General features: G+C 40.9%; 1 protein-coding gene and 1 long non-coding RNA gene across 5 annotated transcripts in view; both read left to right on the top strand.

The window, feature by feature from the left end:
* The first annotated feature begins 1,870 nt into the window (after positions 1-1,870).
* myca (MYC proto-oncogene, bHLH transcription factor a) lies at positions 1,871-5,640 on the top strand. Of its 4 annotated transcripts, none has more exons than XM_008396652.2 (3): positions 1,871-2,030; positions 3,649-4,345; positions 4,606-5,640. In XM_008396652.2, the coding sequence occupies exons 2-3, from the start codon at positions 3,682-3,684 to the stop codon at positions 5,253-5,255; spliced, it is 1,314 nt and encodes a 437-aa protein (XP_008394874.1). In that variant the 5' UTR covers positions 1,871-2,030; positions 3,649-3,681; the 3' UTR covers positions 5,256-5,640. The 4 variants fall into 4 exon arrangements, with proteins under 4 accessions (XP_008394874.1, XP_008394875.1, XP_008394873.1 ...); XM_008396653.2 differs by lacking the exon at positions 1,871-2,030 and adding an exon at positions 3,161-3,369 and having other exon boundaries at positions 4,609-5,640; XM_008396651.2 differs by lacking the exon at positions 1,871-2,030 and adding an exon at positions 3,161-3,369.
* Positions 5,641-6,363: 723 nt separating this feature from the next.
* The window catches only part of LOC108165715 (uncharacterized), a 31,549-nt gene continuing 22,482 nt past the window's right edge, over positions 6,364-15,430 (top strand). Inside the window, exon 1 of the long non-coding RNA XR_001776054.1 lies at positions 6,364-6,563. This is a non-coding gene — a long non-coding RNA (uncharacterized LOC108165715). The remainder of the gene's footprint in view (positions 6,564-15,430) is intronic.

The raw sequence follows: 15,430 nt of genomic DNA, 5'->3' as shown, positions 1-15,430 counted from the left end.
AAAACAGAGATAAAGCAACTACTCACCTTAATCTGCCTGTATCTATAGTCACGGTGAACAAAATATCTTATCACCATTACAGGAACCAATAAGGGTTTCAATATGGGAGGCACCAGGGATTTTATTGGAAATTTTGAGTATCATTTTACTGGGAATATCCCGGGCGAGATTGTGTAGTGTAACTCCAACAATAAATAAATTTATTTTAAGGAGTTTTACTCATCTTTGTCAGAAATCAAGTCTTTTAAGGTCCATGTCCTGGTATGATATTACAGCTACACGCTGACTTTTCAAATGTGATCACCAGTGATAATTGAGAACGAGCTATTTAAAAAAAAAAAAATCTTTAAATTGTTTTACTTAGGAACAGCTAACTGAGAATGCTAAATGTGCTGACTTTAAGTTCAGCAGGTCACAGAATGGTGCAAAGTTTCACCATTCCTTTTTTCTCATTCCTTTCCTTCAACAAGCCAAACTTTCAATTCATTTTTTATGGTTTTATTGGATTTTTGCCTTCTTCTTTTTTTTTTTTTACATTAATAAAACCTGAAGATGAAGGTTACCACAGACGATGACCCATCCGGGGAACAAAGATGACACGGGATGAAGCATCACATGACGCATCAGATCTTCATGCCACCGATTCAGGACTCTTCAACACTCAGCATCATCCTTCCAGCTGACTAATTATTTCACAGAATAATGTTTTATTTGTTCGCTAGATATTTAACTGAAAGAAGTAAACTAACAGTGGTAAATTAATAGTGGTAAACTATTAATTTACCACTGTTAAATTAATAGTTTGTTCAACCACCTTTTGATTCAGTTGCAGCATTCGGTCTCCAGTGGTTGGGTGAACCTCCCACACAGTGATTTGACTATACTTATCTGCTTGCAGCAGGTCTCTAAATCCATCTGATTGGAGACTTATCTTGTGCACAGCCCTCTACAGAAGACCCAACAGTTTTCTGTGGAGAAACTTTTAACATTTCTCTCACAGTCATGGAGGCTGTTGTTGCTGTAGCTGCACGCCTGGACTCGAAAATTTTAAAATTCCTTTTTTTCCCCTTTGGCTTGCATTTGAATAATTATTTATTCATGACTTTGTCCACCTTACCAAGCTCCCACTTGCATCTGAAGAGAACTAAACTTATATCACGATGCAGCCACCACAATGTTTCACTCTGGATATGGTGATGCTCAAAAATGTTTTTGTGCTAAACTTATTTTTCCTTAGTGTGGCTCAAAGGTTTAAGATTGGCTTAAGGCAGACATTCTCCCAAACGTTAGCCTAATTGGGAAGCATCTTTGGAAGAAACTCTTCACTCGTTCTCTATTTTATCCAGTTGTTAGACTTTCTTTGCGCTGCATGCTGAGCAGAGTTTTGTAGTAACTACTTACATTTACTCAATTACATTTAGTTGAGTAACTTTTTAGAAATACTTACTTTTAGGAGTATGTTTTGCTAAATTATACTTTTTACTTTTACTTGTTTTTTTTTTGTTTTTTTTTTTTTAAATAAAGCACATCTGTAGATTTTGTTAAAGTTTCTTAAGTTTTATATTGAAATAATTTTTTTAAATCTATTTTTTATTCTCCCTTGAGTAAACTTTTGGTCAGCTCCTTTTTAATTTTTTTTTGTAATATTATGTTGAAATAGTGCTACTTTTACTTGAGTAGAATTTTTGGTTACTCTAACTAGTTCTGATGCTGAGTAGTCACATCTTAAAATACCTCAACTCAGTAAAGTCATAAGTTATTCCCTTAAATCGCAAAGATAATTTAAGTCTACTCCTCCTTCATGCAGATACAATAAATGTTGTGGTTTGTTGGTTTTTCCACCCATCAGCTGTGATCCTGCACTCTTCCTATGCACCAGCAGAGGGCGGTCTAGGTCCGTAAAAACTCCTCGGTGCTCACTCGTCCGTCCAACTGCGGTGTGGGTCTGATTACTTTAATTGCTTCCTTCCTGTTTTTAACTGGTGCCAATCCCTCCGAGTTAAAGAGGATCCTCTTTCCTCTGGACGGCGGTAAATATTCCACACTTTATTCAAAGCTGTGGCTGCATGTTGGACATGCAGCCACAAACTGCAGGTATTCAGCGTTGTGGCAATCACCTGTTTCAGCTGGTTCAAGGCTGTCAGCTGCTGCTGCACACACACCGAGGTGATGTGCAGCACCTGTGGTCCTGCGAAACTGCTGTTTAAACGGCGCAAACGTGACGCGTTTTGCGTCACTTTAATAGGCACAATTCACTCTTATTTTTCTTTCTATACATTAATGAGTTAAAATTGGTCAAATGAGTTGTGGGTTGATTATGTAGACTTCTACGTTTGGGAGTGTTTTCTGCCTTGCTTGCATATATTTTGAGTGCAGACGCAGACTAATATGTAAAAAATGTTCATACTTCTGACTTGTTTTGACTCAGTAACAGAGAGAAGTAGTAATTATGAGACATTTATGTCTGAATTATTGGAAAGCCAAGTCAGAAGATTGAGAACCAAATAAAATTAAAAAAATTAAAAAGTGCCAAACCTCCAAAAATTATGTACAGTAAATTGTAAGAACAAATTGACAGATTTCTAAATCGAAATCGTGCAACAATTCGGGAAAACTACCCATTCTTAAATATTCTCATTTGTGGCTTATCAAAAAAGGCCCACCAATTATTATTATATATTTTCTTTGCAAATTTCACCTTCAACTAACCACCTGATCTGGCGTAAACCCAAAGAACGGGCCAGTAACCAGCCAGGATGAAGATGAGTCGATGGACTTTTGTGAAACTGTGTTGAAATTCTGCAGAGAAAATATAATGGTGCCCAGTCCTGACATAACGACCTGTCATTACTACCGTCTGTTAGTATTTTTGTGGGTCGTCAACACTACTATGACCCCTCCCACTCCCACAAGAACTAGACACCGTCTTAATCCTAAAAGAACGGAAAATATTGCAGCCATAAACTACGTTTGCCGTTTGTATCGTGTCTTGTGAGAAAGAGTGAAGCCTTATCGGGTGCAAATTAGTTTAGTTTTTGTAAAAGCGTCAAATAAAACCGGGTCGTGGCGCATTTTCGTCGCCGGTCACCGTTTCGCGGGAAAAATTGGCGGAAGGATCCCAGACGGAGTGATGCGGCCCGCTTAAATAAGCAGCTGCAGAACGCGCAGTTGCTAGTATCACGCTGCTTTTAAGGCGCTGTGGGTCGTCCGGTTCAAGTCGCGTCTGTACGTATGCTTCATTACGTACCCACTACGCTGAGCTTTACGACGCCCTCCGTGGAAGGATTTAATGTCACAGCCGTCGTGGAATAACTTTCCTGCACGTTGTTTTTTAGCAACTCCTTTCGCCCTCTGTGTAAAATCTGAAAGGTAAGGATGAGTGAGGATCTGCAGAGTTGTCATTGCGAAAGCGGGGGTTCCCCCTCCGTACTTATTTTACTAACTGGTTCTAGTTTCTGCATGCACCTGCTGCAGCAGCACCTGTGCATGCATGCAACGCGTGCACTCGCACACACAGGGGTCAGTGTTTTGGAGTGACCATGTGATGTTGCACACACTCTTGTAGGATCGGAGCCAAACAGCTGTTTGCTGCTACAAACCTAACCTGTATTTTGCTCTTCTTCTTCTTCTTCTTCTTTTTTCCGCCAGCTTCGCAATAAGGAGAGCCCCATTACAGGAATCATGCCGCTGAATTCAGTTTTGGCGAATAAGAATTACGATTACGACTACGACTCCCTGCAGCCCTTTTTCTACTATGACAACGAGGAGGAGGACTTCTACCCGGAGCAGCCGCAGCCTCCGGCGCCGAGCGAAGACATCTGGAAGAAATTCGAGCTCCTCCCGACCCCTCCCCTCTCCCCGAGCCGCCGGCCGTCCCTGTCCAGTCTCTTCCCCTCCACCGCCGACCAGCTGGAGATGGTCACCGAGTTCCTCGGCGACGACGTGGTCAACCAGAGCATCATCTGCGACGCAGACTACTCGCAGACCTTCCTCAAATCCATCATCATCCAGGACTGCATGTGGAGCGGCTTCTCGGCGGCGGCCAAGCTGAAGAAGGTGGTGTCGGAGCGGCTGGCCTCGCTGCAAGCCGCGCGGAAGGACGCCGCCGCCGCCGCGGCTGCTGCAGCCGCCTCGGTGGACCCGGCTGCGGGAGCTGCGTGGAGGCTGAACAGCAGCTACCTGCAGGATCTCAACACGTCCGCGTCGGAGTGCATTGATCCGTCTGTGGTTTTTCCCTACCCGGTGGCGGAGACGCCCAAGCAGACTGCAGGGACGGTGCGCAGCAAGGATCTGGGGCTGGACACGCCGCCCAACAGCGGGAGCAGCAGCAGTTGTAGTGACTCAGGTAAGCTGAATGGGCGCTGCGCTAGAGGGGGCGCCAAAAATGATGGCGTTTTCTGTATTTAAGAGCAGTTGATGCAGTGAACCCCCCCCCCCCTCACCTCGGAGGGTGACTGTAATGTGTCTGCATTCACCTCAGAAAGTACTTGGCTGCGCCCCTGGGCATCCATCATGCAGACACACCCCTCTCCAGAGCATGACTGCTGATTTAAATGTAAAGAGTTGCATGTTGTGATTGATTTTATTTATTTTTTTTGTTTGTAGAAGAAGAAGAAGAAGAAGATGATGATGAGGATGAAGAAGATCAGGAGGAGGAGGAAGAAGAAGATGAGGAAATCGACGTGGTCACCGTAGAGAAAAGGCACGCGGTGAAACGGTGCGACCCCAGCCCGGTGGAGAGCCGGCACGCAAGCCCACTGGTGCTGAAGAGATGCCACGTCTCCACTCACCAGCATAATTATGCCGCCCATCCATCCATGAGGCACGAGCAGCCGGCTGTCAAGAGGCTGAAGCTGGAGAGCAGCAGCATCACCGTAGCAGCAGGAGGAGGAGGAGGAGGAGGAGTGAGCGGAGGGAGCTCCAGCAGGGTCCTCAAACAGATCAGCAGCAACCGCAAGTGTTCGAGCCCGCGAACGTCCGACACCGAGGACTACGACAAGAGAAGGACTCACAACGTGCTGGAGCGCCAGAGGAGGAACGAGCTCAAGCTGAGCTTCTTCGCCCTGCGAGACGAGATCCCAGAGGTGGCCAACAACGAGAAGGCGGCCAAGGTGGTGATCCTGAAGAAGGCGACAGAGTGCATCTACAGCATGCAGTCAGACGAACAGAGACTCGTGTCACTCAAGGAGCAGCTGAGGAGGAAAAGTGAACTTTTAAAGCAGAGACTTGCACAGCTACAGGGTTCTCGTGTTTAAAAGATAACATTTAAGACTTGTTTTTCTTTTTTTTTGTTATGAAAGTTCAAGAATTGATGTACAGTTGTTGCATGCAGATGTTCGATGGGTTGAATTGTTTGGAATCTTTGATTTCAATGTTTAAACTGCCTCAACTGAAGTTATGGGTGGATAAAATATTTAAAAGTTTATTTTTATTAATAAAATGTTTAAAATGGGTCTGTCCTGTTCACAGACGGCTCAAAGTAAAATATAAATTTTTATGTTTTGTAAATAGGTAATATTTCTTAAGAAAATGTATTTTTCAATTGCAAGTGTCTGGGTGAGACTCACTTTTTGTTTTGTTTTCTTTTGCAATATGTTCTTTGATCTCTTTTGAATTATAAAAAAAAAGTGTTTTCTTGAATTTGCCTCCTTTGTGTTGCACTGAACATCCAAGTGTAAATGAGAATTAAAAGAAGGCAGATCTGCATACATGAGCCTTTATATCTGAGCTGGACAGATATTTGGGTGTGGCGACATTAAGGATATTTATCTAAAGGGAACAGTTCATACAAGGTGACAGTATTTTAATCTAAATTGTTTTTAAGTTGAGATGTTAAATTTGATAACTCTTAAAACATTTTTGAGCAAGGAATTCAAAGTGTGAACTGCATCTTTTTATTAAATACACAAAATTGTATAGAAATAGACATTTTTCTTAAATATTCCATAAAATGTTGTGCACACTTTTTGAAAATATGCTCAGATTCTGTAACTTTAAGTAAGCATGTGTAAAACCCTTTTACAAGTTTAAAGAAATTTAAAAATACTCCACAAAATAGCGTAAAAATATTAGATTGAAAATTCGTTTTTGAAATTTCGATCAAATACTGCTTGAACTTGCATAATATTCCCATTAAAAGTAGCAAATTTAGATTTAAGAAAAATCTTTCAAGCTGTATTAAGCTCTTCCAAAATCAGGAGAGTAATGCATTTATTATAGCTGATCAATAAAATAAAACTGTGCCTGATTTTCACGTAGAAACGTAGGTTCCACCTGTACGTCACACCTGACTCTACGTCAGCCTGTCCCTCGAGCTATTTTTCCAGTCTCGCCGTGACGTCACGCGCCCTATCCCTGCTCACTCTGTGAGCGCGTGGTCCTGGTCGCGAGCACATGGAAGTGAGCTCGAGTTGAGACGCGCCTCCGACTATCTCCATCGTGCAAACATTAATAATAATAATGTTTTAAAAAAAACGGAATATGACCAGAAAGATGGAGCATCAGGAGCTGAGACACAGCAGCGGCTTTTAAAACTAAATCTTCCTCTTAAGATGCACGAGCAGGTAAAGCTGGTTTGTCTTTCATGTCTGCATCTTGTAAACTTCATATGAAGCGGTTTCTGGAAGCATACAGACCGCATGGAGGATTTTCTAAACCGTGAATGTGACTCTCTGTACCTGCGTGAAGCGATTGTTCTCAGGAGGATTGTTGTGCTCGGCTTGCTCCGTCTCTATTGTCTGGCCAACTCCTGGTAATGCTGCAGAGTTTTGGAGCTCAGGCTCTTTAAAACATGCTGTTTTCAGATTGATTCCGTTTTTATGCTCGGGATGACAGGATTTAACAAAGAGAAAGGCTTGTGCTGCTTTCAACCATGGCTTTGTTTCTGCTGCTACTGTACTGCACAGTTCAGGATCATAACAAAAGATAACAATAGGCATCAGTGAGGGCTGTGTAAATGCACATGGGTCCTGAATCCTCAGGTTTTCTTCACGGGTCGCACAAACCTTTCATGCTGCAAGCACGGATCTTAGAAGGTGTATTTTTTTATTTTTTAAACCATTTTTTGGTGAACATGTGCTGTAAAAAGCAGTAAAACGGGATGGGGTGTAGCCTCGGTCAGACATGAGAGCAGGGGTGTTTCCAGAAAGTTTTAACATGGTGGCCAGATGGTGATCTTGGTGTGGAGCTCCAAAACCAAAACCTGTGTAGAGGGGTTTCTATTATCTATAGGGAAGAATATGTGACATTAACCAATTAATAAAATAATTAAGTAATTAATGTAGATGAATAAATTAATACATTTCCTACATTCTACAGTGGATCACCAATATTCGCAGCGATTAAGGAGCACAGTCACCTGCAAATACCCAACATTCACAAATACTTGAGACCCTGTCTAAAAATGCTCATTAAAGCCTAATTTAATAGTCCAAACAAATCAAAATTAGCTTAATTTGTATTAATAAGTGCTACACCTTAGGACTGTGACAGAAGCTAAAATCCACGGTCTAATTTAACTCTACTCTTTTTGGTACAACTAATGAGCATCAAGGAAAAGAAATAGTACTCCTCTACTGGCTGCTTTGCAAACGCCAACCAATCAATCAATCAACTAGCATTGCAGGAGTTCATTGTGTATTTAAAATGCTGTGGAGATTTTGTGTATCCTTCTCCTGACTGATGTCTTTGTACAGTGAGATCCTTTTGACCATTTCTAGCGTCTGCAGACTGACTGAAATGAACAGATGTCAGGAAAATCCTACTAGAACAGCTGAACTTTACGTTTCTTTAGATTCTCTATAATTGATGGCAGGCGTTAATGCAAGAAAGCTGAAACGGGATGGATTTATTCTGAAATAAATTGTAGTTTATTGGCTACTTCAAGCTGCTAAAGAAAGTTCCACAATCATCTGCATTCTCTCGACTGAGGTTTGGTCCAATGAAACACCAGTTTTAAGTAAAAAGTTGCCATATGAATGTTAACAATCACACAGAAGCTATTATATCTCCCCCAGCGGCCACAACCGATGTACGTTTCAGCTAGCGAGATGCTAAAGCTCACAAAGAGTAGTGCAGACATTGGGATGATGCAAGATGTTTATCTGGTGCCTTGCAGCGCTCTCTAGAGTAGTAAGCTGTGTTTTGGATGTAAAATAAGAAATATATTTTTCTATCCTGGTTACAACTGCCATTTCAAACCACATTTCTGTGGCCAAATTTTCAGCATGTAACCAGGTCCTGCTCCACTAAAAATACATGCACTGAGGTTTAGCCCAGTTCTGTCAAACACTTAGGTAAGGTAATTTTATTTATATGTCACATTTTCAGCAACAAGGCAGTTCAAAATACTTAACGTAACCTTCTTTCAACTGCAGATAAAAACAAAACAAAAAAAACAACAAAAAAAAAATGGCCAAAGTCTTGGTCAGTTTTTTACTGGTTTCTAAATCACAAGTTGGTTCAGGAGAGATAAGCTGGAATCAGACAGTGAGTGGTTGAATTGTTGCTGTACTGCTGGGCGAGTTTGAATTCCTATCAGATGTGTTAATTCCTCCACACATCATGACAGAACCTTCTGTTTTTTACTGTGAAGCAGACGGTCTCTTCTGCTAATTTGATTGTGTTCATCTACTTCTTATAAGTCCGTCCACTCTAACTAATTCCTCTGGGTTTGTGTTTTCTCTGCACGCCTGATACTTTAGATTTTGAATCTCGTTTCAATCAGCGCTTCATCCACATCGCTCCAGATCAGCCCGGAGCGATCAAACAAGCTCTGCAGAGGGCTTGTTTGTTTTGTTTTGTTTTGTTTTTACCATTCTTTAACCTTTTGGTAGCTTGAACCAGTTTTTTCCCTATTCCTTTCCCTTCAATGTAATTGTGCTGTTTCTACTGTTTTCAGATATTAATATTAGAAAACGGAGTGAAGGAAATATCAGGAATTATTTTTCTTTTAAAGCTTTGCAGGAGATTGTCTTTGTTTTTTTTTTTGTTTTTTTTTGCTTGTTTGTTTTGTGAGATGCTAAAATCACTTAATTAATTAATTAATTATTTCTGCGACAGACTGGTGACCTGTCCAGGGTGACCCCGCCTCTCGCCCGGAACGTTAGCTGGAGATGGGCACCAGCAACCCTCACGACCCCACTAAGGGAGAAGGGTGTAAAGAAAATGGATGGATGGATGGATGGATGGATGGATGGATGGATGGATGGATGGATGGATGGATGGANGGATGGATGGATGGATGGATGGATGGATGGATGGATGGATGGATGGATGGATGGATGGATGGATGGATGGATGGATGGATGGATGGATGGATTATTTATGATGATCTCATGGTTTATAAGATTTCGATTAGATACGAATTATCCAGTAGCACCTTTTCTTATGCTAACTATTTAAACTGATTTGCATAGATCATCTTGTTCCAAGAAAAACAAAGAGCTATTGTAAACATCCTGAATGGGTTTTTAGGAATCCCAAGCATTAGTACAAATAGTCAAAACCTCTATTTCCAAAGCTGCATCTGCACCAGATTTGGAAACAACTGTTGCATCGGAAATGGATTAAAACCTTTTTATTCTACTGCAGATTCACTCTTGTGTCGTCCAGATGGCCTTAAACGTGTCTACCGTCCCGCAGGGTTTCTCTTTATTGTAATTTAGCAAAACAAAGAGAGATTTAACAGATTGTCTTCAATATCCAACGACTCTATGGACACAAAAAGACCAAGAGCTTATTCAAACTGAATATGGATTTTTGGAGTCGGAAGAAATGAACAAGCTACAATAAAACAAACATACATTAAACATGGAAAAAAGTACCAGAGCGGCTTATTTGTGCTGTTAGAAACAAAACAATCTTGGAAGTTGTGGTTTACATACACTGCTCAAAAAAATAAAGGGAACACTTTAACATTTAAGTGAACACTGAAGTGTTCCCTTTATTTTTTTGAGCAGTATATTAATAAATCTCCAACTGTTTATCTTATTGTACATTTAGAACAATGCAAATAAAAGTACAACACCAAGACATCGACAACAATCCTTAAAGTCCTGCTTATAATAAAAGTCTTGCAGCTTGAAATATAAGATCTGCGTGATTTCCAGGAAACGTTCAGGAAGCTGAATTCCTCGCCGCAGTGATACATACTTAGAGGACACAGAGGTCTGCTCTTATGTAATCTGACGGCATTTTTTCCATCCTGGAAGCTGGAATAGATTAAAGCATCTGATCCTCCTTAAAATGTTGCTCGTCTGCCAGTTGAATCTTTTCGCTCGTTTTGCAGCATCGTTTTTATAGAACAACTTCACGCCCTGCTTCGCCTCGTGTGCTATCTGTCTCTGTCTCGTCAGTCAGCGGGGATGAACCTGCTGCTCGCTGCCAGCTTCCAGTCTGGCTTGGGAATGCGAGACTTTTCAGGAAAATGCTGCCGCGTGGTTTGGACGGAGGAGGTCCACGTGCTCTGCATCCTGTGGTGCTGCAGCGGTTTTTAAGCATTTTGCAAAACAACCGTTTTTGAGCTGTTTATGTTCATTATTGTGCGGTATTTCAGGTGCGTCTCATTAAATTTGAACATTTTTAACAAGTTTATTTCAGTGATGAAATTCAAAAAATGAAACTTGGATACAGGTAGTTATATATTTATTTATTAGCTTCTTAGAGCTAATCAAAGTACAACATTCAGCTGCATTTTATATAGTATTCAAGCAATAACACTTTTTAAATATAGAAATTGGGTCCTATTGAAAAGTTAAGTCCAGTTTATTTCTACAGCATATTTCAGCAGCAAGGCAGTTCAAAGTGCTTTACATCATAAAAACACCACAGTTATCAATTACGAAACAATAAATAAACATTACATTTTGTTAAATATCATCAAAACCATCAGGCAATTATGTTGATCAACGTTCCATTTACTGCTAATCAAAGGCAACTATTATCCCATGGGTTTTTAGCCTTGATTTAAAGGAGTTCCGTGCTTCAGCTGTTTTGCAGTTTTCTGGAAGTTTGTTCCAGATTTGTGCTGCACAGAAGGTGAATCCTGCTTCTCCATGTTTGGTTCTGGTTCTGGGAATGCAGAGCAGAACCAGAATGTTGATGCAACAGCAGTAGATATGTAATGTATTCTGGTGCTAAGCCATTCAGTGATTTATCAACTAACAAACACATTTTAAAGTCTATTCTCTGACCTACAGGCAGCCGGTGTAAGGACTTTAGAAATGTGATGTGCTCTATCATWCTGGTTTTAGTGAGAATGCCAGCAGCAGCGTTCTGGATCAGCAGCAACATTCTGATTGATTTTTTTTTTAGGTACTGGTGATGACACGGTAGTAAATTAAACTAAAGATAAACGCACGGACGAGTTTTTCTATATCCTGTTCTTCAAGTGATAGAAGATCGACTTTATAACTGTCTTTATGTGGCTCTGAAGTTTCAGGTCTGCATGAAGTATGTTTATGTGCTGTACAGTACAGAGCTGCTCATTATATATGAGTTACTGCATGGATGGGATCACAGCAGAGGTGTTAATGAAGCACAAGTTGCTTTAATTGTGACCCTCAGCTTGTTTGCATCGTTGGTTTTGGCATCTCATCTTCTTCTTGACAATACTCCACATGTTCTCTGTAAGGTGCAGGGTAGACTTTGATGGCCAATCAAACATGATACTATGGACATTAAAAAACGGATTTTATGTTGTTTTGGCATATGTGTAGTTTACAACAGCACAGTAAATACATCAACCATGACAAAGAGCAACCACTATTGATTGTTGATGAGCTGCAATGTCTAATTTTTGCTAATGATGTTATTGGACGCCAAAAAAAGAACAGAAAACATCAGTGGGGTGTTTGCCCACTCCATTGGACCAGCACCTAAAAGGGGAAGCTCAGTGTTTTGGTCCAACAGTACGTCCCTCTTGGACAAGCGCTCCTCAAAACTATTCAACCTGCTCTCTGGCTTCTGGAAGTTGAGTGGTTGGGGCAGTTTTTCGCATAAACGAACACACCCAAGAAATTCTGACAGTGGCTCCGCATGTGAAAGGGGGCGAAAGGTTTGCCTGGGGAACAACATGAGGCGGAGAACAAAATGGCACAATTTTTGTCACAAATGAAACAATGCTGCCGCTGGCCTGGTTCTGTAAAGGTGGGACTACTTTGTCTTTGTCTTCTGACCTTGATGTAGCACCTTACCTTTGTACTGGTGTAACACCACCATTTTTGGGATGGATTGAACCAAACGTGACACACACATCCCAAACCACGCACAGTTCAGCACTAAGTCCACTAGGAAAATACTGTGAAAACCTTGCTGGTTTGGCTCTCTCTCTCTTAGTCTACACATACTACAAACAAGGAACATATCTTAAATAAGAGTACACTAAGCCATTTATAAAACCTATCAGATTTATCCCCCAGTGACCTAAAAATGAAATATATTTTAAAAGTCCAGAGGATTCTACATTAATTTCCCGCAACAACAGTCTTCTCAGGGTTGCAGATTTTAGGAACACTTTAGCCTAAAGCAAAGTAACAATTGAATGTCATGGATAACTGCAGAAGGCGTTGATTTAGGAAAAAAGCTAATTATACCAAGCAAAATGAACAGAAGGTGGAGAGAAGCGTGTAGCGTGTCCCCCTCCCTAATGTCTGTACACACTCTGCAAACACGGAGAAATTTGTTCTTCTACTCAGGGTGTCATAAAAAGAATGAAGTCCTTTCTGGGCAGGACATTTCATACTTCACAAGAACCCGTGTGCAGAACTCCTGGGAAGTCCTGCAGCATTTATTGGTAATAACCGCGCAAACTCGTAACATCTGACCAAACAGACACTCATCAAACAGAACAAAAGCTAAAAGCTCTGAACACGGTAAGAGAATAAGCAAGAGCAGAGACCCAAGCAACAGACTGAAGACTTTTGTCATACAGTTTTTGATAGAAAGAGGGGGAATAGAGAAAAACAATAAGTAATGCAAATGTAAATCATTGAGCTTGTTTTAATTTATCATGCGATTAATTGATTTATTGCTTATTGCAACAGGCCTGGCGACAAAATATTTAGATATCCTCTACAAAATAATCCACTAAAAAGGGAATTTTCTGCAAATATTTCAGGGTTACGTTCCCCAGAAAAATCAGATGCTGAACTGCAAATAGGCGGGGGTCCACTGTATAACTCGACATGCTGGGTGTTTTCATCCTGTAACTGCTTGATCCTCTTCTTTTTGCTCCCTGCAAGAATCCTGACACAGCTCATGCCTCAGAATGACACGCAGCTTTAAACACACTGTGTTTGGTCTGAGTTCAGTCACAGTGAAGAGGAAACATGATCCCCTCAGACAGCAGGACAGGAGCTCTGCGGTGCTGCTTAACAGGAATGAGGAGGGGGTGCAGGGCGAAGGAGGAGAAAGTGAGGAAAAACGAGGTTCCCAGGTTGTCCGGGAGAGATGAGTCACAATCTGCAGCCGGCGTGTTGGACTTTCTCGCCGTCGGTCCAGCTCAGGCATGCGGGGAGGAGAACAGACACAAACTGTTTAACTGACCTACATTTTATGTTTATGTGTCCTGCCACTGTGCGAGCATGAGGGCTGGCGGTTGAAACGAAACATGCCCGCACGTTTATTAGGTCGCTTTCCATACTCCCGTATGGAGCTGACAGCGAAGGAGACGAATGGACCTCCTTTGTTGTTTCTGTCCACATCAGTGAAAGGGCGACAATCACGTGTCGCAATGATGCCAAACATGATGAGAGAGTTTCAGAGCTCCTCCAGAGTGTTGATGTAAGATTAGATCCTAGGTGGAAGTTGTAAAAATTCCTGCTTTGTCAAAGTTCTTTCATATCTTCCGTTCTTGCGACACACTTTATGATGTGTTTGAAGGAGCGGCAGGACTGCAGAGTAACAATAAAACCACTGTTCTAACAACAGAGGCTTGGACTGAAACTTTTTTATGCTCTTAATTGGAATTAGTGTTCATCCTCAATATATCTTAAATTTGTCAAACACCCAAAAGTCTCCTTTCATGTGTAGCTTTTCGGTAAATGGGATAGAAAGATTTCCTCTTTATAACCTGTAAGAGTCAAATCTTTTTACTTGTGGATTTTTATTGACCCACAATGGAGAAATTATTGTGCAATAGCTCCGAGGCATGTAAATTCACACGAATATAAAAACATAAAATATATAAAAACAGAATTACGGTTAAGATACAGTGCAGTTATGGCAAAATTACAACATAAAATGCTTTGTAGTAGTTAAAAGTTGCAACTCCGATCCAAAGGTGCATCTGAGAAGATTTATTGAAATCATTTACAAATTGTGCTTGTATTTTTGGATTAAAAGCAGACTATTAACATAAAACTGCTCAAACAACAGGGATGTACAAAAACCAGCAGGTATACATTAATTTGTTGGGAGCAGTAATGGTTCTAAAATCTAACAGTTGTTGGGAGGAAGGATCTATGATAACGCTTCTTTGTTCACTTGGGATGCAGCAGTCTGTCACTGTAGGAGTTCTCCAGTACAGCAACAGCTTCATACATGGGGTGGCAGACTGCCCCCTGCAGTCCAAATCACCTCAGCCTTCTCAGCAGGTAGAGTCTGCTGTGACCCTTCCTGTAAAAAGTGTAAAGAACCAAAGACAGAGAGAGAATTAGGAAGTTCACACCATCTCCTCCATCAATCATAATTTATTTATCTGTATTTTCAGCCAAGAAATCAGGTAATTCAGAGTTCTGTGAAACAACAAACTAGCAAAAAAACAACATTACAAACAGCAGTTTATGATATTCCAGTTATTATTAACCACAGGCATCTATGAACAAATGGGTTTATAACCTTGATATAAAGAAACTCTGTGTTTCAGCAGTTTTATGGAAAATAAAAACTGAATTCTCCTCGTTTGGTTTTGTTCCTGGAGCTGCAGAGTAGATTAGAAGGTTGATACAACAACAACAGGAGATATTTAAATGGCAAGGATGTTTTTTTAACCATGTGGTCTGACAGAAATTCAAAGAGGAACGGCAAAAGCAAATGATCTGGATTAGCAGAATTTGTCAACTGATGGTGTCATATAGGACATGTTACTGTGGAAAATAACCTCTGCAGGCCAGATGTGTTAGGATCTTTATGGCTGTGTGGCTCTCTGGCTCAAACACACACAAAAAAAATGCAGAAAGTAGGCCTTAAAAATAAAATCTCAGATTTTTTTCATGCCAAATTGGATTTCCAATTTTAATAATTTTTTTCTCGCTTTCTGATCTTAAAAAGAAATCATAAATTGACTTTTCTTCATTCCTTCTCTGAGTTGACCTGAATTCAAACTACAAATAATTAGAGGCTGTAAAACCCGCTTGTCAACCCAGACAGGTCGGCCTTAAGGGGGCTGACAACATTCTGAATGGAAACCCAAGGAGCATTATTGAAAAAC

Source organism: Poecilia reticulata, linkage group LG20 (genome assembly GCF_000633615.1).
Source record: "Poecilia reticulata strain Guanapo linkage group LG20, Guppy_female_1.0+MT, whole genome shotgun sequence".
NCBI classification, from domain to species: Eukaryota; Metazoa; Chordata; class Actinopteri; order Cyprinodontiformes; family Poeciliidae; genus Poecilia; species Poecilia reticulata.
The sequence above is the reverse complement of the archived record's forward strand: the minus strand, read 5'-3'. Positions and strand labels throughout refer to the sequence as shown.